Here is a 25527-nt window from a genome sequence, read left to right as displayed (position 1 = left end):
ATTACAAGTAAAACAACAAAGATTTTTAAAAACAATCGTACATCTTGCAAAATAAAAATATAATCGTAATATTAATGACAATAATAAAAAATTATTAAAAAAGCAAAAACAAGATAAGTACTTGATAAAATATTATTTTACATTGAAAATAATAATATAAAAAATATTAAAATATTACGCAATTTATATTGTATAACTTTTCAAGTTTAAAAAAATATTCGGTCAACAATGTAAAGTTCAAAATCAGATTATATAAAAAAAGTTTGCAAAGTCAAAGATGACTTTGACTATGAGGTGAGGAACGAAAAAAAAAAAATAAAAAAATATATTATTATTCTCAAGCCGTACGGTAATATATTATTCATATTTTATTTTTATGAATATTATTATTATTTAATTTTTTTTGTTGTTTTTAAAACAAGCCAACGCTGTCAATATCAAAAAAAATTAGAAAAAAAAGCTCAACTGACGCTGTCCAAAGTACTCAACCCAAAAAAAAAAATACTATTTTTTTATTTTCATTATAATAAATATACTTAAAAAAAAGTAAAAACAATGTTCTAAAAATCCTCTTTATTATAAAAAGAACAGTTGTCATCGAAAATTGTGGGAGAGAGAAAGAGGATCTTATTTTTGTTTTTTTTTTTTGCATGGTAACGAGTTAATGAATGAATCATCGAATAAAAAGTTTAAAAGTTAGATCTCAGTTTTAATTGAATTCAAGGATTTTTAAATTGTGATCCATGATGTAAAAGAAGAAAAAAAAAAAACCGAATCCGTGATCCAATTTGTGATCTGTTTATAAAAAACGTTTTTTATTATGTTATGGGTATCAGGTATTTAAGGCAGATATTTTCTGGCATAGACCAAGTGTGTAGTCGTGCTCTATGCTAGAATATATTCGCCCTAAACATCAAAAGCCCAATTCTATCAAAGAAAATTGGTATTATTCGAACTCGAGACCACCAGCACTGTAGGCAGGGCTTTTGCCGAGTTAACCATCAGCTCACTCACGAACCATAAAGAATAATTATACTTTATTATTAACTTGAAAAAAATTTAACTTAAATTTAAACAATTCATTATGTCATTACATTTGCTCTCGTAATAAAAAAATTCAATCGAATACAGATTTAATTAACATAAAAAAATTGAAAAAAAAAACTTGATAAAATATAATAATTCTAAAAATAATAATTTATTATATAGAAAAAAAAAAAAAGAACAAGAAAGTTTTAATTTAAAAAAAAACCATAATATATTTCCATATGTAATTTAAATCTATAAATTTTTAAATAAAATTACACATTTATTCAAATGAATTTTGCAGTTAAATATAATTTGTAAGCAGAAATGATAAATAAAATAAATTAACAAAAATATTATTAATTTATAATATATTCGAAACACATGTTAAATTATTTATTTTGTTAGTTACATAGCAATTTACACCTGGAGGTATAGACATCATGTTATTAAAATTATTATTTGAATGTGGGCGAGAAATATGTTGAACCTTTTGCACTGACTCTCAGATATTTCATCATACATTGTCGCTTCAGGGGATACATTATAAATACCATCACAACAAAGACTATTCAATATAAACATACATTATAATAATTTACAAATTTGTATTGTTGTATGTTTTAAATTCATAGACAGACATTCATATGGGTATTGTTTTTGATAATAATAGATAATTGAAATTTCAAATGTCATGATAAATTATTTTAATTTGGAAATATAACAAGCTCAGTCACAATTACAATTACAATTTTAGTTATTCAAATTAATATAAAGTTTATTTAATTATTCAATTTCATATTTACTTGTTGTATTAATTATTATCAATTTAATTTTACTATTAATAATATCAGTATTTTATTTTTAAAATGAATTTAAAATATATTTCTTGTTTTAATTATTTTTCTGCTTAAAAGAGAATAAATGATATTATAATTTATAAATTTATTTACTCATCAATTTGAAAATTATAAACGTAACCATAGTAATTTTTTTTTTGTTTGTTTATTTAAATTTGCATAAACAAAATAATTTTTTTTTTGTAAATTAAAATGTAAATTTGTTTCAGATTAGTTTGTAAATTTTAAAAAAGAAGATGTTTTTTTTTTTTTTCTTTTATAATAATTACTAATTTATTTTTATTGTTTTACAAATTTTTATTATTTTTCTGTCGATTACATGAGTACGATTGATTTTTATATTTTTTGCAATACAAAGTGAAGAGGAACCCTGAGATGATTCACTAAAAACCTTGACATTTTCATGACTAATGGAAATGTCTTTTTTTGCCATTGATGTTAATGAGTTTTGCAATTTTTTTTTTTATTCCAACTTTCGTTATATAATATAATTATTTTGCTGAAATTAAAATTAAACTCGTAGAAAGTCTTTTGTGAAATGATAAATTTTTTTTTTATTTCTTTTTGAGGACAACCAGCTTGTTATTGTGTTTTTTTTTTTTATCTTAAAATATTTCAAGTATAACAATTAATGAAAAAAAATTATTAATTTATTTTTAAATTTATATTTTTCAGCTTCCAATACTTGGGGCGATGTTTGTCCCAGAAAAGTTCGACCTCCGCATATCGGTGAAATTCCTCGGTGAGTAAAACAACTATTGTCATAAAAAAAATAGAAAAAAAAAAAAAAAAATCTAAAAATAGTTTTACAATAGCTATAGCAAAAATGCTGAGGCTATAATTTTTTTTTTATTTCAATAAATCTTAAGGGATCAAATCGAAAAGCCTATTCTCCAATGCTTATTATTATTTCATTTTTTCTTCAATATTAAAAAAGGGAATTTAAACGAGACGAACGTGAACGATTAATTCGTCTGAATGTAAATTTTATGAATTTTTTGTGTTAATACGACGTAAAAGTTTATCGAGTGGATAAAAACAATATATTTGTGTAAAAAATATATATGCATCTAGAGCTTGATATTATTATTTAAATATTTTTTTTTTTTATTATATCCATCGAGACGTGACCTCTATATTTTATCAGTACCGTCAAGCACCCTGACACTAACACGTGTTTTATACAGAATCGATGATGAGATCAGTCACATACATTTACTACCTCCATCGACATGACACTATCAATTTATTTTAAAAAAATAAAAACATCCTCAGTTGCTTTTTTTCTAACACTGTAAAATTTTAAAGAACATTATCTTTTATACATAACAAGCCACAAAATTTTATATTATCAAATTTTAACATAAAAAATAGATTACATTTTTAACGATCAAATAATGAGCTTTTTTTTCTTGTTTAAATGACACAGATGACCTAGTTTTGTATATAAATTTGTCGCTCAAAAATAATCATTAAATTATCCATTAATTTATTGTAAATATTTTATTTTTTTTACAAATTTATTATCAATACAGAAATGAATAATAATAATTAAATAGTTAATAATTTAGCATGATAAATTAAATATTATTTACATTGAAAATTTTCATTAAAATTCAGATCGATTAAAGAGCTATTATTTTTATAACAAATAAATTACAAAATACTTGAAATTACTTTTTACTTTCTGTTATCGAAATTGTATCTTTTTTTTTTTTTTTAATATTATTCAGTATATGTTGTGTATATTGACACGCAAATAGATATTTATATCCTAAAGCTTCGCACAAGGCCAATCGATAAAACTGACCGCAGCTTTTTTTCTTTTTTTATACATTTTTTTTGCAACGATGCTTCAAATGGATAATTTTTATTATTTTCCGATTTTGTTACTGATTATTTTGTAATGAATGTAAAAGTTTTTTAACTATGTGTATAATGCCATTATGATAATTGAATTAATTAAAAGTTGATATGCAAGTTAAATTATGTTTTTTATTTTCAGTTGCTCATGACAACTTGGAAACTTTTTTTTTTTTAAATATATTTATTTATTTTGCAGTTAGTTTGACATGATAAAATAACATGAGTAACATGAGTCATCTTTAAATTATTTTTGAGTTAGCATAATGATGTTGTTTGATGTAAATTTTCTTGTTCATCCAACTGATGACACACCCGTGGTATTTACTAAAACTTTTCAAAATTTACTTCGTCAGTGTATGTCACTCATCAAAGCTCATGTCAATCGTCTTTTCCAGTTTAAATATTTCATAATTATATTTATTATATTTATTAATATTAAATTATTTTTTAAATGTAAAAATTTTTCTATTTTAATATTTCAATTTGGTTCTTTTTTAAAGATTTCGATTTATTTTAATTTACTTGACTTTATTTTCGATCAATAACTGACTTGTTTCTTTTTTTTTTTTTTTTTCTTTCATTCCGTTTTACTAAAATTTACTCCGATTGACTTTTCTACCTTTTTTTTATACATATTTTTTTTGCAAATTCAATTCTTTGTCTAAATATTTTCTTATGCTAACTATATCTACATGTCATATTTTTTTTTTTTATCCATCAGTTTATCTTCAGTATAAAAAAGAAAAAATTCAAAGAATAAAAAATATACTTTTTGATATGCAATATATTTAAAACATTTTCAAATAAAATAAAAATACTGATGCTTTTAAAAATTAACTTTCAATTCAAGAATTATTTTTTTTTCTATTTTGTCTATCAATTATTGGAATTATATTTTTTTTATAATTCTTTATTGTAATAAAATTTATTAATAATTAATAAATTAAAATTGAAGCAATATTTCCATTTTTTTAAAATTATTTATTGATCATCTATAATGGTTTAAAAAAACAAAATCGTTGTTGGCATCGATACGAGGAAATTTACGGGAAATACGGAGACATTTTGGCTATGTTTATCGTCAGTTTTCCCGTAAATTGTATAAATGTCCCCGTAAATTCCCCCGTATTTTGTGCCAATAGCTTTACCGTTTAAAACATTTAAATACTTTTATTTTTTTTTAAATAATAAATTTTATTTTTTGAATTTCAACTTTATTTTTTATTTCATTTGTTACTATTATTATCTTTTAATCAAAAAAAATATTGAATTTACCTTTTTACATAACTACACTCAATATAAATTTATGTGTCTTAAGGCACTAATTTATTTGATACATATATGTATATATATTTTTTTTTCTTTAATGAAACAAGTTTTTGGTGTTCTACTGTCTTCACTTTCATTGTATTCTTTGAATGAATCTGTTGAATTCGAATTTTCATTATATACTGTTACTATTTATTTATTACATTTAATGCTTATTAAAATGATATAATTTTTTTACAAACATTGAATATAATAAATAAATAATAACAGTATACTGAAAATGCAATTTCCAAAAGTATAAAAAACAAAAAAATTTAAATAATAAATATACTTTTTGATATGCAATATATACAATGTATTTAAATAAAATAAAAATCTTGATGCTTTTAAAAATTAACTTTCAATTCAAAAAATAACGAAGCGATGAAAAATTGTATAATAAAATTTATATTTAGTTTTTATTTAATTACAGTGTATACGTGATTTAAAGAAACATTCTCTTTAATTAATCCATTCACTTAATATTGCCTAAAAGTAGAAGAAAAAATAAAATAAAATAAAGAAAAAAAAAAAAAGTTTAGAGACAAGCTGTTCAAGGTGGTTCGCGTGCTCTTAACCGAGGTCAAATAAAAATTCTCTTGGGATTTTCGTGTATGCTTATTTCACCTTCTCTCACCTCATTGTGACGCCTTCGTGTGTACATGAAATAGTTAAAGCTACATATTTATTAAATTCAAAACTATTTATTGTATATATAAAAGCTGCAAAAACCTTTCGCTCTCTCTCTCTCTATCACTTTTGTCCATTTTATTGCCTCGGTCAAGGCTGGTCACCTCATTTTATTTCTCACGATTAAACACAACGCTCTTTTCAGGGTTATCGCTTTTTTTTCATTTTCATTTTACCTCGACATTGAATACCTCACGCATATACATAAATAATACCCAGAACACAATTATTGTGATAAGAAAAAATAAATATAATAATAGTAATTAAATTGCACACAAATTTTGTTAAATATATTTTAGATTTTTTTTTTCCTTCTATTTCATTTTTCGATTGTATAATAGAGTAATTTAAATTTGTTGAAGATTTTTTTTCTTTTTTTTAACTTTGTAGTTTTGTTATTTTTGAAAGATTTTTTTATTTTATTTTACTTGAAATACTTGATATTATCTTGGGGAAAAAATTCTAGCTAAAATTATTTTCTTAATATTGTCTTACTGTGTACTTCCGTATCTACTTGAACTGTTTGAATATATATTTGACGTTCAGAATGAGTCAAGAGTATTTTATAATAGTAAAATATTTATGTTAGACTTGAAAGTGTATATAAAAATTATATTTTAACTTTTGTTCTTGCCAGAAATCTTGAAACAAGAATAAAAATGAAAATTAAAATAACACTTGAAGGAAAAATATCTGTCTCATGTAACTCTTGTTTATTATTTTTTTTTTTGAAGAAAATTTTTAAAGATTGGGTAATATAGTAATGGATATATTGTAAGGAAATATCAGAGACAGAAATTCGATAGGATATCTTCGCTTACTTGTGATGATGAAATATACACTTTAATTTTTCAAGTTAAAATTGTGTAAAATTATTTTTTTATGACTTTTTTTCATTGTTCATTTTTATTTTTCATTCACGAATTATGAAACAGAAAAGAAGCAAACAATGCTATTTATAAAAGCTTCTATTTTTTGAATAAGAGAAACTCGAAATTTTCATTCGAAACTTTTAACAACTGATACAGAATGGAGTATCGATTCAAACTTTGCGAGCTTAATTTCTCTGGATAATAATCATTGATTTATTTCAACCAGGACAAAAAATTTGTCGCAATAATTTTATCAGTTTATTTCAATTTAATAAATTTAACTTTTTCAATATCACGTAAATAGTTTTATATACTTGAGGTTTTTATGATTTTTTTAATAAAAAATTTTACGATCCTTTCTCTTTTTAGTAAAAATAAAAAATAAAAAAAAATGCAATTGAGATTCAATCAAGAACTTGATAAACGATATAAAAATAAAAAAATACAAAAACAGTGTATATTTTTTTATTGGTATTATATCTATATCAACTTATAATCCTTTAATTTATGAAAATAATATTTTTCTTTCCAAAATAAAACCATAAAAATCAATCGAGTCATAAACTGTAAAATTTTTACAATATTTTGAAATTTATTTTTTATTTCACAATATAAACCATAATAAAATATAAAAATTATTATTTATCCATGCTAAAATAATAATATTATATAAGTTTAATTTTTATAAATAATATTTAATAAATAAACATTTTTTTTTCATAAATATTTTGCCATTTAAAATTATTTAAATTAAAAATTTCTTAAAATTTCTATAAAAACAATTTAAAAATATTATTTATTTATTTATTGATAAATATATATTTATTATTAATAAAAAAAATATATATAAATAAATAATTTATTATTATTTATAAACAAATTAAATATATTTTCAATTTAAATTTTTTTTTAAACTAAAAATTGTTCAATTTTATTTTCATAAAAACAGCTAAAATATTATGCATATTTATTTGTTTATTAAAAGTCAATTATTATAAATAATATAAATTAATAAAAAATAAAAATTTCAATAAATTTAAAATTACATAAATATATTTTTTTTTAATTTTTCAAAATGAAAATATATGAAGATTATGTATTTATTGATTAATTAAATATCAAAGTTAAGAATAAATAGTGACTTGATGAACAAGAGGGGGTATGTTATGGCAAGTGGTATAAATGTTAATTTGTCGATGAGGGAATAAGAGGGGTGCAAGAGGGGAATATAATATGACAGTGGTGGGAATAGTAAAACATGCGGTCCAAACTCCGAGTTGAAAACCACATAGACGTGAGTCTGCCTCCGGAACTGGCGCAGCGCGGTATATCGATGTAATAAATTATAATAAAATCAAAATAATTATAACATTTAAAAAAAAAAAGTGATTACTCCTCAATGTCCAATGAAAAGAAAATATACATAGCTTTTTTATTGTGAAAATTTTGATGTAATTAGTTTTTATTTTTCCGAGGAAAATTATTATTTAAATGCGTTTTATTTATTTATTTAAAAAAAAAAAATAGTTTCGGAGGTTGTAGCCGGTTTATGTGATAATTACGTGGCTCATGCAAACGTGTTATCAAAGAAAAAAAAATTTAAATTTCTAAAAAGTTATCAGTGGTTACTTGTGATAGTGATATTTTTTTTTTTTTTTGGATTTTATATTAACAGTTAACAGAGGTTTGTTGATGATATTAAATATTATTTTGAAATAATTAATTTAGTTTATTGAGTGTAAATAAAATTGTGAATTAATATTTTTTAATTTTAATATTTAAACAGTTGGTTATTTTATTATTTTTAGGTTCATTGCTGTGGAATTAATATTTTGTTTATTCGTTTTCGTTATTTTTTTTTATAATAAAGTATACTGGTGTTGTTGAAATTTATCGTTGGAAAAAAAGGCTTAAAAATTCCATTGACTATATATACATTCCATAAACACGTGTCATATGGTATTTTTTTTTTTTTTTTTGAATTTATTACTTCTTTTTTACTGGCTTCATATCCTTTTCAAGAATTTTATCATATATTCTTTGAAAAACAGGTTAAATGAATGAATAAAATTCAAACGAAAAGGTAAATGTCATGATCAAAGTTTTTTCCTCTAAAAGAAGAATATTAATTTTGATAAAAGAAAAATAAAAAAACCATACTGCAAAAATTTCAAGCAATAAAAACAAAAATTATATAAAAAATTTTTATCAAATGACTTGGAGCAAAAAGCTTTTGAAAAATTTGCATGAAAAAAATAAAATAATAATGATAATTTAAATACAAGTTTATACAATTAAATAAAATTTTATAAAATCCATTATTTCGAGAAAGAATTTCATATTATTTTTCTGTCAAGTTTTATCACAGTTTTGTCATTGTCCTGAATACAAAATTCAAGGAAAAAGATAATCTCCACTTTAAAAGCAAATAAATAATTACAATTTTATATTTATTTATAATAAAACAATTTATTAATTTTTAAAAATCAATATTAACATTTTGCTAAATACATTATTTCAATAAATAATTAAAAAATATTTTAGAACTTTATTTTAGTTTCCAAAATAGCATTGAAATATTCGACTAAATAATTTTCAAATATTAAAAGCTAATTTAAATAAATATTTTAAATATTTCTTTACAAAGAATTTTTCCTTAGAAAATATTTTAAAATATTTAAATTTTTTATTCATTGGAGTATTTAATGTCGATTGATTTTATTAGCACAAAAAAGTTGAATAAAAAATTAATTATTATATAAATTATTTCACGAAAAGTCAGAATACTTCAAGTGCAATTAATTTATTATTAATATAATGAATTTTCAATGTCAACAGTTAATTATCAAACACGTTTATATACATTTATCAATATACTATCAACAATGCAAATATATATATTTAAACATTTTACTTGTGTCGATATTCAAATGATCAAACTATATATTTTCACACAATATAACAGCTAACGTGCGGAAGTAATTTGCTCATATTGATATATAACACATTCTTCGATTAATTTACAAAGTACTTGGATATACATTACCTCAGAATTCACTAGAGTGATGAAATCAATAATTTAATTAAATTAAAATTATAAATACTGTCGTTATATAGAAATATTTAAATTTTTGAAAATTATTATTTATCTATATACGTTTTAATTACAAGGAAAAACTACTTATATATTTTTTTATTTTTCATATATGTATTTTAAATGAATATGTACATATGAGAATATAATATTAAGTTTGTCGATATATTTTGAAAATAAATTCTATTTTTCCTCAATGAATAATACTAAAAATTATTTAATAAATTTTTTTTTTTATAATTTCTTTAAATGAAAATTAAAAATAATCAATGAAACGGAAATAATTTGTAATTATCTAGTGTAATCTAATTATCTTTAAGTAAATAAATTCTCAGAATTATTTTTTCTTCTATTTTTTCTATCAATTATTGGAATTATATTATTTTTTCTAATTCTTTATTGTGATAAAATTTATTAATAATAATAGATTAGAATTGAAGCAATATTTCAACTTTTTTAAAATTATTTATTGATCAACTATAATGGTTTGAAAAAACGGAATCGTTATTGGCACCGATACGGGGAAATTTACGGGAAATACGGGGACGTTCTGGCTATGTTTATCGTCAGTTTTCCCGTAAATTGTATAAATTTCCCCGTAAATTCCCCGTATATTGTGCCAATAGCTTCACCGTTAAAGAAATTCAAATACTTTTATTTTTTTTTAAATAATAAATTTTATTTTTTGAGTTTTAACTTTATTTTTTATTTTTTTTGTTATTAGTATTATCTGTTAATCAATAAAAATATTAAATTTACCTTTTTACATAACTATACACTTTATATAAATTTAGTATATATAGTGTCTTAAGGCACTAATTTATTTGACACATATAGATATATTTTTCTTCCTCTTATATTTTTTTTTAATTGGTTATTATTTAGATAAAACGTATGTATTTTTTTAATGTTCCGATCTTTGCGTCGTCATTTAATTTCATTCAATATTTATTATAGTACATCAGTATACTGTTACTATCTATTTATTATATTCAATACTTGTAAAAAAATTATATCATCAAATGAATTATATCGTCAAAAATACAAAATATAATTTTTTTTTACAAGCATTGAATATAATAAATAAACAATAACAGTATACTAAAAATTCAATTTTAAATTTCAAATAAATACCGATGAATTACATAAAAATTTACCAACAAAAAGATTTAAAATTTTAACATAAAATAAAACCAAAATGTAACTTATATAATTTATAAAAAGTATCTATATAATTCTTTGATATTATTTGAAAACAACTGGTAGATCAACTGCGTATTATATCGAAATAAAATTTACATAAATAATAACATATTTATATACAATTATTGTCTGATAAATATGCTTCATAATTTTTTTTTTTTTATCTTGTTTTTGTATGAAAATTGAAAAATAAAAAATTAATAATATACTAAACAAAACATAAATGAACAAAACAACAGTTGTTTTTATAACATTTGGTTATGCAATCGATTACCGGATATTTATATATTTATGATATATATTTACTAAAACAGTTATGCTCTTTTATACGAAGGAGAAAAATTATGACTGTCATAATGTGAGTGATGAGATTTTAAAAAATTTACACAAATCAAAATAATAAAATTAAACTTGAGCAGTATATTTGAGCTTTAAAAAAATATACACATGTAAAATGTGTTATTATTTTTATTAAAAAAAAAAATAATAATTTCATTTTAAATTGAATTTTTTTCATGAATTTATAAAAAAGCTTATTGAAATTGAAATATAAAATACATAAATTCATTTTATTTTTAAATATAAATTAAATTAGTGTAAAGATAAATTTGAATGTAAAAAATTACTAAATAATTAAATCAATAAAAATGAAAATTAATTTATTTAATTAATAGTAATAATAATATTAAAATTCTATTTAAAAATTATTTTAAACCGATGCAATTTTTGCATATAGAAAAAGCAAAAAATGTTTATTAATTAAAAAAAAATATTTAAGCTCTCGGACATGTCACTCTTTGATTGATTTTCTTTGAAGGTTGTGCTAACTTAATGAACCATATTACCAACTAATATATTTTTAATATATAATCAATGTAATTTGATTGACCGGAAAATGATAAATAATTGTATCATAAAATTTCTATTTAAATTTTAATTGGTTGGATGAGCAATTAAGTTATATATAAAATAAGAAAAAAAAATAAAAAAAATACGTTGTAACATTAGTTTGAGTATAGAGGACAAGACCCAATGGATGAGGATCAATCTTGTCCAAACGATATCAATAATCGTTTATCGCTCTCCGAAGGCCATGTAATCACCTCGACACAGCAAAAGCGCTTCGGGTCACTTAATTTAACAAACGATCAACTTTTCACTCCAACTTTATACTTTATTCTCCTCACTGAATTTTAAATAAATTTTAAAGAAAAAAAAAACATCGTTATCTATTTTTATAAATAAATTATATTGATCAATATTATTATATAAAAAAAAATGAATTTACCAACAAAATTATTAATTAATGATAATTTTTTTACATAGAAAATTTGAATATATTATCAGACAATTATTGACGCTTAATTACCTTTCTTCGATGCAACATAATGGTATTGATAAATGGTTAATTGAACGTGTCTTTAAGATCAATTTTCAATGTCAAGCTTAATTGCTTGTTGATCTAAACAAAGGATGTTAAATTTATTATGAATATCCAACTGTTGGATAATTGTTAATAAAAAAAAAAACAATACTAATAATTAATTAACACATTTGTAAATTAATTAAATAATTAAAAAATTGTGCAACCATTTCATAAAGAATTTATAAATGAAAATAAAATTTTTTAATTTAAAAAAAATAATCATAAATAACAGTTTGATAATTTTATTGTTTCGCAGTATCAATGATGATGAAAAGAATTATTAAAAAAAAAAAATAAACAAAGCTATTCAAAAACTTTGAAATGATTTTATTTAAAAAAATTATAAAACAATTAAAAAAATGGATTGAAAATAAACTGAGAGGATTAACTTTGATTGTAACACAAAAAATCATAAAAAAAAAAAAGTAAAAAATTGTTTTTAAATTTATGAATTTGTTATTATTAATATTGATATTTATATTGTTTATTTTATTATTATTTTTTTGTTATGTTTACTTATATTTGAGGGAAAAATAAATAAATATAATATTTATTTTTGACCTCAAAAAAAATTGAGGTGATGGGATGAAATTGTCATTTGAGTGACACTTGAATGGGTGTAGATATTCAATCGCGATATTCCACTCATTTTACGCAAATGGCAAGTCAGTGTCATGAATAAAGTGACGCAGTTGACCTTTTTTTTTTTTTTTTTATATTCTCAAGATGTTTCTTGCTATTAAAATGAAAAAAAATATCCTCTCAATATTATACAATAGTAATAAATATATATCTTAGACATCGGTGCATATTTTCGAAGGTCATGTTTTATCTCCCCAAGAGAATTCAACCGTCTTTAAATTTAAAATTCATATTTCAACTCTGTGGCTATATAGTATTTCAACTTATTTAAATCATAAATTATTCAGCTCGAATATAAAATATATGTTATCAAGCTCATAGATAATCATGTGAATTTTTTTTCTATCAATTTGATCAATTACTTGTTTTTTTTTTAATTTTAATTATCAGGTAAAATGACAATTTAAATTTTGATAATTTAGCTTGAAAAATAAAAAAAAATTTACATTAATATATGAAGGTTAAAAAAAATTAAAAAGTTAATTTTATTTATTTATTTATTTATATTTTCAGACATGTGGCAGTCGATGAAGAGTCACCATGTTCATCATCAAATAAATTCTCAGTCACGTTGCCTGAAGTTACAAAGTCAATGCTAGATATATCAACACTGGTGTCCCATGGGGATACCAAAATATACGACAGTAACAATTCAAAAAATAATCTTTACGAAAAATCAGCTGACATACTAAAAATTGTGTCTCTTGATAGTCATCCTGATACTTTATATTCAAATAAAATATCACACTCGCAAAGCTCAAAGTGTCCAATTGACAATTTTGATATAAAAAATCATATATATAACAATGTTTTATCAGTAAATGAACAACAATTGACAGGTAAAATTGACACTCATGATGATAAAAAAATTGTAAAATATGAAAATGCAAAAACAAGATGGCAAAGTTGTGATATTTTAACAGAAAAAAGTATTGATAAAGTTAATATGACCTTTGAATGTATAGAATGGAATTTAAATACACCAAATTGTTGTGAAAAAAAAACAAATATGACAAATCATTTTGGTGAGGGAAAAATTGAATCAATTGAACGTAAAGATAGTGCAATTTATCTCGAGGATATTGATGAATCAACAGAGATGAATAAATTAAAAGAATTAACTGAAAATGATATATCACAAAGAATAACATCATCATCATCATCATCAATTGTTGCAATGTCTGATTGTGTTGATAAACAAATTGAAAATTTTGAAATTGATAATCAAATAATAATGATGAGTGGTAAAAAGGGACAGTCAAGATATTGCAGACCAAGAAGAGAAAGTAGTGGATATATGAGTAATTTAAGTACATTTGATGATGACAGAAGAACTTCAGTAAGTAATGATGTACTTCAGGGAATTCAGGGATTACAATTTATCAAAGAAAGAAGAAGATCATCAACTAAAAGATTTAATACAACAAGATTGATGAAAGATGAAGAATCTGATATGCCTGATATTGAAGAAGTCAAAGAATCTCTAAGAGAAAATTCAATATCAAATAACCCAAATGAAAATATACTAGAAACAGATAACATTACAAATATTGATAATGAAAAAAATATTATTAAAAATTTAACAAAATTAAATATAAATTATGATAATAAAATAGATAAAAAAATTTTACATAATAGCTTTGATAATGATAAATCTAATTTACATCAAAATGATGACATATCAATAGGAAAAATAATTACAAGTCCAAGAACACGTCAAAGAAAACGTGTGATACATCAGTACAGTTCACCATCATCATCATCATCATCATCATCATCAAATTTAGAACTTGAAAGAATACCAGAAAAATCATGTATTATTTATTCACAAGAAATTATTGATAAAACCAAAAATCAAGAAATGACTATTGTCATTGATGATGATAATGATGAAGTATTTAATTGTAAAGAAAAACAAATAAATACAAAAAATATATTTACAAAAAATGAATCATCAAATGTTAAAAATATATTACCAAAATCAATAAAAGTTTATCAGCTTTTATCAACTCAATCAGAGGATCGTGGTGATGGTGAACCAAGATTAATGGATAGACGTATATCATTACAAATTAATCATCATGATGATGATGAAGAACAATTACCAGTAAATAAAATTGGATTACCTGATAATAAACAATTTATTCATGCTGATAGTTCGCCTCATTTGAAAATACCAAGTGTTAATAATGAGGAAAAAAGTATTGATGTTAATAAAAAAAATCAATTGTCATTGCCAATTAGAAAATTATCATCACCAGGTGAATTTGGTATTGCACAAAAATTATTGAGTGATAATGAAAATATTGGTGTTCGTCCAATTTATCCATACTGTCCTTATTCACCGTATGGAAGTCCACAAGGTTCACCAGGTACCAAGCGAAGACCTCTCAGGGAAAGTCGACGTGTATCAATTGATAATCGACATGGTGCATTGCAATTAAATCAATATAAACTACTTGACAATATTGGACAGGTAATAATAATTTATAAATATTAATTTAATTTAATTTAATTTAAAATGAAACATGTGTACTTGATAAAAATACTATTTTTATAAAGAAATAAATTATATAAAAAGATGTAGCTAATAAATAACAAAGTTGAATTGAATGGTCCACAAGGAAAGCTTATATATTGTTCTTGAATTCAAGTAGCACTCAAGAGATCGAGCCAGAAGCCCAATGGATTTTAGTCATAAAAAAAGTGCAAAATAATATAGATATAGATAAAAAGATTTAACACACTCTCAACTAAGTTTAGATACTTTTTTCCTTTATCATTCTTTGTCACTTAATTTTTTTATTTTAAACTTTTTATACACTCTTTAACTTTTTTTCAAGTACTCGATAGATTTATTTATAAAATTTCATATTTATTTAAAATTAAATTTAAAAATAAAATTAATAATTTGTTTTTTAATGATTTTTTAGGGTTCATTTGGTATTGTTAAATTGGCATATAATGAAGAGGATGATACACATTATGCAATGAAAATATTGAGTAAAAAAAAATTAATGAAAAAAGCTGGTATATTTGGACGTATGGCACCAGGAAAAAAAAGTATAACAAATCCATTGGCAAAAGTATATCGTGAAATAGCATTATTAAAAAAGCTGGATCATCCAAATGTTGTTAAACTTGTTGAGGTACTTGATGATCCTGATGAAGATAATTTATATTTAGTATTTGAATTGGTACAAAAAGGTGAAGTATTACAAATTCCTACGGATAAACCACTTGATGAAAATACAGCAAGAATTAATTTTCGTGATGTTGTCATGGGAGTTGAGTATTGTAAGTTATTAAAAATATTAATTTATTCAAACTTTAAAATATTAACTTTACAAATTAGTTAATGACATTATATTTTAATTTTTAATTTTTAATTTGATGTTTTAATAATTGTTTGTTTAATCTTCATAATTAAATGTTAAATTTTGTTGTTTATTTTGTTTCAATTATTTCAGTACATTATCAACGAATTGTTCATCGTGATATTAAACCGAGTAACTTGCTGGTAGACAGTGATGGTCGTGTTAAAGTTGCTGATCTAGGTGTTAGTGCAGAATTGAGAGCATCTGGTGAGCTTTTATCTGGTTCAGCTGGTACACCAGCATTTGCTGCTCCTGAAACTACAATTCCAGGTGCTCAGTATTCCGGAACGGTAAGCATTCCAACATACACATACGCTTGGATAATTTATTTCTTACATTTTTCATTTTTCATTTCGAATATTTGAATATTTTTTAAACAAAAAACAACATTATTCAAAATTAAATTATACTTTATAAAAAAATATATAAATATAAATGAAATGAGTGTATAAAAAACTTTTAGTCGACAATCATTAAATTTATCCAACAAGTTAAATTGACAACACGTGTGTATCTCTTGAGTATAGAGAAATAAACGTGCAATGAAATAAAAGAGCAACTGTATAGTCAGCTTGTCCATATATAGAAATTTATTTTTTTCCTTGTTTTAGAATCGAAAGATATATTGCCCTTTGGCAACTTTGTTGTTTGATTGACTGGCTCGATAGATAATTGCTTTGTTGATTGCCATCCAATGTACAACAATACAATTAAATTGATACAAATAAAAAATAGAAAGTATATCAAATACAACGTTATCAATTCATGCATTTTTTTTTTTTTTTTTTTTCTTTGCAATTTATTATATAAACATTAAATAATTATTAAACAATTATATTTATTTTTTTTTTCAATCAGTTGCTTAGAAAATTTAGAAAAAAAAAAAATACTGTCAATATTTTTTATCACAGTTATGATAAATTATTAGTTTCAAGTAGACCTTTTTTTTTTGCTTCTTTCAAATTTTTTTCCTCATTGTTATTGTCAATTGTTTTTGTCGAGTTATTTTTTTTTTAAATTGAGACACGTGTAGTTTAAATTTTAGATGACTCAGCATTGATCAATCAGCAGTATGGTAGTTTATTAAATTTATAAACTTGGTAAACTGTAAGGTACTTAAAAAATCAATCAACGTATCCATGACAACAATGACATAAAACAAGAGAAAATATATTGCTAAATATAAAAATAATTGCTTGAAATTTTTCATTAAATTTAATAGCAATTATAAATATTTTTTTATGAAAAATTAATTTAATTTAAGCGAGCTTTTAAAAAATTATTTTGTTTATTAAATAATATTACAAATGGTATTTTGTTATTAAATTTATTAAGCGTTGTATTTTTGCTTTTAGGAATCGGATATTTGGTCAATGGGAGTTACGCTATATTCTATGGTTACTGGAAAAATACCATGGGATGGATCTGGAAGTATAATTGGTGTACAATCAGCAGTACGAACTGAACCACTACGTTTTCCTGATGAACCAATTATCAGTAATGAATTACGTGATTTAATAACATGTATGCTTATTAAAGATCCAACAATGAGAATAAATTTAAACAATATTAAAACACATTGTTGGATTACAAATAATGGAAAAGAACCATTACCAAGTGAAGCAGATAATTGTCGTCTTCCTGTTACTGTTACTGATGAAGAAATTGCTAGAGTTGTTACACGTGTACCAAAACTTGATACACTTATTTTAATTAAAACAATGCTTAAGCAACACAGTTTTCAGGTAAATAAATTAAAATTTTATTCTTTGATTATGTTTTTTTTTTTAAATAATATTCTCACTATTATTTATTTATTTATTATTTCAACTTGAATGGATTGACAAGGCTAGCATTTTATATTTCAACAAATACATTTTCAAGGTTTATCATTTTTTTTTTTTTTTTTAAAAAAAATACACAATTCATTGAAATTGAAATTTATTTATTTATATTATTGAATAAATACCGTGTGTTTAATTATTGAATTAAAAATAAATTAATTATCAAATAATTAAACAATTAAGTTTTTTTTTTTTATTTCTAAAACTGGTTTATAATAATTATTTCAAATTCAAACGGCATTTTTTCTGCTAACATGACTTATTTTCAGTCAGAGAAAATTGATTTATTTATATTAAATTATTCAGTTGATATTTTGAATAATACTTTTTAATTTTTAATTATTTTTTTTTATTCAATAATTAATAATTCATTTTGATTTTTTACAATTATTAAAATTAATATTTGAAATGAAATTATTGTTTCATAGTGTCAATCAATATATACATCGAGGTTGTATGATATTTAACGTTGTCTATAGACGTACAATATAAAAGCCATATATAAATATTAAATCTCTATTTTTTTACTGTAATATTATATTTATTATAATGCCATTTGGCGCCATGGTTATGTCCTTGTCAATATCAGCCGGGTTCAAAGAAGGTCAACGGCTCCATAAAAGTACATTCTACGCGCACTAATGACCCTGTAAAAAATATAACGTCATCAATCATTCAACACAAAAAAAATAAATACAAAATTCTTACATAAGATAGCAAAATATGGACATTATTATTTTCAAAAAACGAAATAAATATAAACAAAAATATTACTTTAATATGCATTTATTTAAAAAACAAAATAAAACTAAACATTTTTTTTGTTTTTTCATTTATTTAGAATCCATTTTTGTCGAGAAAAATTATCAAGCCATCTTCAAATGAAACAAATTCAAGTATATCAGCAACTGGTGATTGTAATGTCACTGAAAATCATTGTGAATCGGTCAAAAATAAAACTGAAAAATTTCACAAAGCCGGAAGAAGTAACTCTGCACCTGACTCGTATGACTGGCAAACAAATGGAAGGTAAAGTTTTTTTATTTTATTTTTATTTTTCATCATTTCAACTTGCTTGAACTTTTTAATAACTTGGAAAACAATTTATTTTTTTTTGTTTTTAATCTGTTTGTTTATGTTGTTTAATAGTTTTTCTTTTTTTTTTTGTTATTATTTTTGTTTAGACAAGTTTCAATTGATACTCCATTGACGCCAGTTATTGAGGTAGAAGTTGAGAAACGGTGACATACAACAATGAATTCATCGATGAATATATCAGACGATTCAAGGGAAACAAGAGTCGTGACTATGATAAAAAAATAGTACATAGATATATTATATATAATTTGTTTTTTGTTTTTTAATTTTAATAATAATCGTCCGATTTTTTGTACTTGAAAAATGTAAAAAAAAAAACGAAAATCGTTAATGAAGAATTGTATCAAATTTCATCGAGAAATTCAAAAGGAATTGATTTATTTTTTTTTTCTAAAATCAATAGGGTCAAATAGACTCACTTAAAAAAATTTATAATAAATTAATAATAGATAAATAATAATTAATAAATAATTTCATAGGTTATTTTAATTTTTCTTTTTAAATAAATAAAATTTTTTTATAAATTTTTAAATATGTATAAATTGATTGATAAAATTTTAATTGTTATTTTTTTTTATTTAAATATGTGTATATATACTTTTTAAAGAAAATTGAAATTAGTAAGGAGGACCAATTGTAGTGAAAAATTTTAAATTTAAAAAAGACCAAAGTTTTGATTAAAAAAAAAATTAAAAAACACAAATGTCTCGGTATTGATTTGATGATTTTAAATTAAATCTATTATTTTGATAATTTATTTTCGATTAAAATTTAAATATCTTGGATGAATAATTGAAATTTTAATAGTCGAGAACATATTCGATTTAGGGGGACCATTAGAATATAAAAATTGATTGGAAAAAATAAATTAATGTCATAGTAAAATGATGATTATTAAAAGCGATTGTCTTTTTATTTTTAATAATAAATTATTGTTAAAAAAATAGTAATTTTATATGTGATAGAAATAAATTAAATAAAAAATTGTTAATTTTATTTAACGTTATTATAACGGGTTTGATTTTTAGATAAAAAAAATTTAAAATAATAATTGTTTAAAAAATCAATCTTACTATTTCTACGAATTTTTATTGAAAAATATGTACTTATCACAATGAAGAAGACAAAAAAATATAGTTTTTAAAATTATATTTTTTTCTTCATTATGAAATTTTGTTTGTATATAAAAAAAATTAAAAAATACATGTAAATTTATCAAGTGAATTTTAAAACACTAATATATAAAATTGTAAATTGAAATTAAAAAAAAAAAGAATTTTCTCTTTTTCATAAATTTTTAATAATTAATAGAAATAAAATTGATTTTTTTCTCTATTCAAATGTCTATTGCAATATTAAAACTTTCACAATTAATTAAAATTCAAATTGACTAGTTAATTAAAAATTTACTCGCTATTTATTTTATTATTTTTTTTTTTAAATTTGCACAAAATATTTTGTACACTTGAATTTAATATTTATCGTTAAATCAAAATTTAATATATAATACAATACGCACATTTTGTCGAAAAATAATAAATTAAATTTTCATTTTAAAAATAAAGATAAGTAAAATTATATAAAAGAATTTTTTGTTTTATTGAAATAATATAGTTTACATTGTTTTTATCGACAAATAAATATTTATATTTAGAATATAAATTTTCTACGAATTTCCTCATTAAAAAAAAAAAAAAAATTTATAAAAATTATTAGAAAATGTAATTACTGTACAGTGTTTTTCGATTTTTTTAATTATTTTTTTTTCGTTCTGATACTTGATAATTCTGTAACTATAATTACGATATTTTTTTCTGTCTAATATTTAATTCAAAAATTAAAAAACAATATTTATTAATAAATTTTGAAAATGAAAAAAAAAAAAAAATTTGCAAATCCTTCGTTTATTTAAAAAATTATTCAGCATTTTTTCTTAATTTTGATAATTTTTTACGATTTTTTGAACTAATTTTTCTATTTCTCCATTTATTATTTAAAAAAACTGCAATATCCACTGAATTACCTGAAATAAAAATAAAACAATCTATATTTTTTTATTCAAAAAAAAAAAATAATAAATTCAATTACCTTGAGGTTCAATTGGATAATTTTTATAAGAACTCGAAAATGGTTTTTCAACAAGTGTAAACATTTTTTCAACAACTTCATCATATTGAAGTGGTAAATTTTGACTAACAGATTTATCAAGAGCTTCTAAAAAAACCATCCAACGAGCTTTAAAATAATCCGACATAACACCAGACCACTGTTTATTAGCATAATCAATAATTTCTCCACCTGGTCCCCACAATGTAATCTGATTTTTAGCATTAAATTCATACAACTTTTTTTCATCATCATTAGTGCCTAATAACTTAGCATCATTAATCCATTTTCCTAATAAAAAATTATCACTTGATGCAAGTATATTTTCTAAATCATCAAATATTTCAAGTAACATTGACGAATATATTTTCAAATTTGTTATATTTTTTTTATTATTTGCATCAACAATATTTTCATAAATATCATCAGCAATTAATTGAAGTGATTGTCTAGTTATATCAACAATATCATGTTTGTATAAACTTGAATTACCTCTGCCATATCTTGCCTTTATTAAATTATCCCAAGCAGATAACATTTCTTCTTTATCATACCAAGTCTAGAAATTAAAAATAAAATATTAAATTATGCAAATTATATTTATTAATTAAACAATAATATAATTTTTTTTTTTACAAACCCAAGGCTTGATTTTTAAACTTGGTCTTTTGGTGATGACATAATGTCCTCGTACACGTTCAATCCCATCAAAATTATAAACAGTATTACCTAAAGTTATCCAAGCTTTTGATGCATATTCATTCCAAGCACCGTATCTTCTTGTTGCATAATTTTCAAACCTAATAAAATACATTAAAATATTATTGTTGTGTTTGTTTGTTTTTTTTTTATTTGTTGAGATATTTATCAAAATAATTATTTATTACCAGTCATCAAGATTAACAGATTTACTTCTGTATGCCATCTCATTCATGAGCTCGTATATCACGTAATTTTGATTGATACCTTCAGGTGTTAGTCCGGTTCCAATCATTGTACTATTATTCATATTTCTTGCCTTGATAACTCGCTGTACAATCAAAATCACAAACCATTAAATTATATGTTCCCTGGTGGAAATATTTCTCCGGCATTACTCCGGCATTACTCCGTTTTTCTAGAGAAAAAAGAAATTAGAAACGAATGGTTAAGTTAAATACAATTAATAAAAAAATTAACATTACGTTTAGTTAAAAAAACAATGTCAACAAAAACAATATTAAGATTAGAAAAAAAATTGTTTAAATCATAATTTTGTTGTCGAACTTGAACTTGAAAAAAAGATGTACTTAACTCTTACTAATGCACAAGAAGGTCTGTATTATTTTTGGTTGTTATTGCTGTTGTTGAATTATCGGCATCAGGTTTTTTACTTTTCTTTAATGATTATAGAATACGTCATAAGACTTTTCTAGCTTTACTAGCATTCTTTATTCCTACAATAATATGGGCAGAAAGAATACAGACCTTCTTGTGCACAAATAAGAAGTACATCTTTTGTTTCAAGTTCAAGTTGACAAGTTACAAGAAGGTCTGTATTTTTTCTGCCTATCAGACAAACAATAGTCACAAAAATATGTAGAGTTAATAAAGTCAAATATTTGTCATTTTTCAAAAGTAATTTACATGAAAATTACATAAAGTACATCTTTTGTTTCAAGTTCAAGCTTTTTGTTGACATTTTTTTTTTAGCTAAACGTGATGTTAATTTTTTTATAAATTATATTTTACTTAACCATTCGTTTCTAATTTTTTTTTTCTCTGGCATAATAACCAGATTCACCATCTACCATCAATTTTTTCGCCATCAATCTCATGCCGGTGTAATTTCTCCAAAAATCGGCCAAAAACGGAGTAATTTCAGAGAAATATTTCCACCAGGATTATGTTTAAAGAAAAAAAAAGTAATATAATGAGAAAGAAAAATAAAATGAAAAGTAATTTTTAATAAACCTCGTTGATGATACCAGCAGAACCAAATAAACCAAGTGTTCCACCAAAATTGTGTAACATACACCAAATGTATGGCTGTCCGTAGTATGATTTAAATCTTTCATATTGTGGAAATTGTTCTGATTGAAGATCCAAGACAATCATTTTTCCCTAAACCAATAAAATATTAATTTATTATTATTGTTTTTTTTTATTATTTTATATGAATTTTTACCAGAGGAACAGATGTTACGAATGCTTCGACTCTTGGCTCAGTCCAAAAGAGAACTTGATGAACAAATAACCAACCTTGCATTACCCTGATAAATAAATTAAATTTTACAATTAAAAATTTAATAAGCTACAGTTTAATAAGTTTATTTATTAATTTATTAAATACCAAATTGCTTGTGGATCAACATCAACCATAGCTTTATAAACAGCTGCACCAATTTCTTTTAATGATTCCAATTCACCACTTGGTGGTTCATTTTCATTGAATGTATCACAATTGTAAACATGATCAGTTCCAAACTCATCAATATACTTGAATAAATAATTAATTAAATAAAAACAAAAAATATAAATTAAAAATGAGCTTTTTTAAACTTACAGTACGAAGAAATTTTTGACCAAGCTCGTTGAACAATGGATCCGTTGGTGACAGCAATAATGGGCTTGATAAAAAGTAAAATAAAATTAATAATTAAAATTAATTATTAATTAATAAATATATTTATACTCTCATTGTCATACCAGCAATATTTATCTTCAAAATCATTCCAACAATCAATTTTAGTAAAATTTGAATTTTGATAAATTCTTGAAAATGCTTGTGGTACATGTCCAGCAAATGCAGGTAGAATTGGAATTATTCCAAGTTGTCTCATTCGTGTTAAAATTTTATGCTGTAAATTAATTGTATGTTCATGCCAAGACTCAGACAATGGTCCTCCCCATCCTCGTATGTTTCCCATTCTTGACCTGAATTAAAAAATAAATCTTTAATAAAAATTGTCTCTTTTTTTTTTTCATTGTTTAATTAATTGTCAAGGTCATTTGTTTATCATTGATTAATTATAATCAAGATTCACTAGATTATAAAAATAAATAAATAATTAATAAATAAATAATTAGATTGATAAAAAAAATATTGATAATTAAATAATGAAATAATTAACCATGGTAAAAATGCTGTTCCACCAAAGTGTTCATCAATTTCTGACTGACTCAGTTTCAAGTCGAGATAAATTTTTTTCCATATTGCCTCTTGGCCATGAAATGCAAGAGCAAAATTAATTCCATTAAGTGCCATCCAATCAATATTTTTTTCCCACTGATTCCATGACCACCAGGTTGAACTGTAGCCAACTGTACAGACATTTTGATAATAACGAAATCTAAAATGAATTATTATTTTTATGATTATATTAAATACAACGTTATATTTTAGATGAAATTATTATTTTCGAATTTCGAATTACCTGTCTTTTGATGTTACAGTTATATCGACATCTGGTAAAGAATTTGGCAATTCAATTTGTTGACCTTCCCATGAAATATGAGCATTGCAATAATTTTTAATATAATAATGAAATCCCCATGCAGCAGCAACACCTGAATTTGCTAGTACTTGAATTTGTCCCAATTGATTTTTTGTTATCTATAAAATTTTAATATAAAAATTGAATACTTAAAAAAAATGATTAACTTATATTTTTATTTGGTAATATAATTTTAAATATTAACTGTAAATTTGTCTTTTCCTTCTGGGCTTCGTGTTGGATCAACAATAACACTAAATAATTTTGAATTATTTTTAACAATTCTTTCGATTAAATTAAAAGCAGCTTTTTGTTGATCATCAGCTGAAGATTTTGGCTTTAAATGTCCAAGTGTTTTTTCAAAGCCTATAAGTAAAATTGATAAGAATACATTATCAAATTTAAATAATAAAATTTATTATTAAAAAACTTACCATCGTGTTTTTTTAACTTTGCAGTTGAATTTAATACAAAAGACAATAAAATAAACAATAAAATACTTCTTCCGGTCATTGTAATGACAGTGTGTACTGTACTGATTTACAATTTTTTTTTTCTATCAAAGTAGTCGTAAAATATATATCCCCTTCTCTTGGCTAAATTTTTTTTTTTTAAGATTATTCAATTATCTTATCTTGT

General features: G+C 22.3%; 2 protein-coding genes across 2 annotated transcripts in view; one reads left to right on the top strand and one right to left on the bottom strand.

The window, feature by feature from the left end:
* LOC122858848 (serine/threonine-protein kinase STE20) overlaps window positions 1-21194 on the top strand; it is a 26085-nt gene extending 4891 nt beyond the window's left edge. The window contains exons 3-9 of the mRNA XM_044162045.1: window positions 2562-2628; window positions 13501-15463; window positions 15921-16284; window positions 16458-16654; window positions 17720-18109; window positions 19050-19237; window positions 19393-21194. Coding sequence (XP_044017980.1) covers window positions 2562-2628; window positions 13501-15463; window positions 15921-16284; window positions 16458-16654; window positions 17720-18109; window positions 19050-19237; window positions 19393-19453 — 3230 coding nt within the window. The 3' untranslated portion in view covers window positions 19454-21194. The remainder of the gene's footprint in view (window positions 1-2561; window positions 2629-13500; window positions 15464-15920; window positions 16285-16457; window positions 16655-17719; window positions 18110-19049; window positions 19238-19392) is intronic.
* LOC122858850 (alpha-N-acetylglucosaminidase) lies at window positions 20895-25527 on the bottom strand. The gene is made up of 13 exons (XM_044162046.1): window positions 25323-25527; window positions 25094-25254; window positions 24829-25007; window positions 24526-24744; window positions 24101-24328; window positions 23958-24021; window positions 23745-23890; window positions 23580-23664; window positions 23366-23515; window positions 22300-22442; window positions 22053-22212; window positions 21395-21971; window positions 20895-21329 (listed from the first exon to the last, which is right to left on the bottom strand). The coding sequence occupies exons 1-13, from the start codon at window positions 25399-25401 to the stop codon at window positions 21223-21225; spliced, it is 2298 nt and encodes a 765-aa protein (XP_044017981.1). The 5' UTR covers window positions 25402-25527; the 3' UTR covers window positions 20895-21222.

This window comes from Aphidius gifuensis, linkage group LG6 (assembly GCF_014905175.1).
Source record: "Aphidius gifuensis isolate YNYX2018 linkage group LG6, ASM1490517v1, whole genome shotgun sequence".
NCBI classification, from domain to species: domain Eukaryota; kingdom Metazoa; phylum Arthropoda; class Insecta; order Hymenoptera; family Braconidae; genus Aphidius; species Aphidius gifuensis.
The sequence above is the reverse complement of the archived record's forward strand: the minus strand, read 5'-3'. Positions and strand labels throughout refer to the sequence as shown.

Excerpts from the sequence above, each read along its gene's own strand:
- LOC122858850 (XM_044162046.1), bottom strand. The coding sequence starts at position 25,401 with ATGACCGGAAGAAGTATTTTATTGTTTATTTTATTGTCTTTTGTATTA. Across the intron at positions 24,745-24,828 it reads ACTGTAACATCAAAAGACAG|ATTTCGTTATTATCAAAATG; the intron begins GTAATTCGAAAT and ends AATTCATTTTAG. Across the intron at positions 23,516-23,579 it reads TCGTAACATCTGTTCCTCTG|GGAAAAATGATTGTCTTGGA; the intron begins GTAAAAATTCAT and ends TTATTGGTTTAG.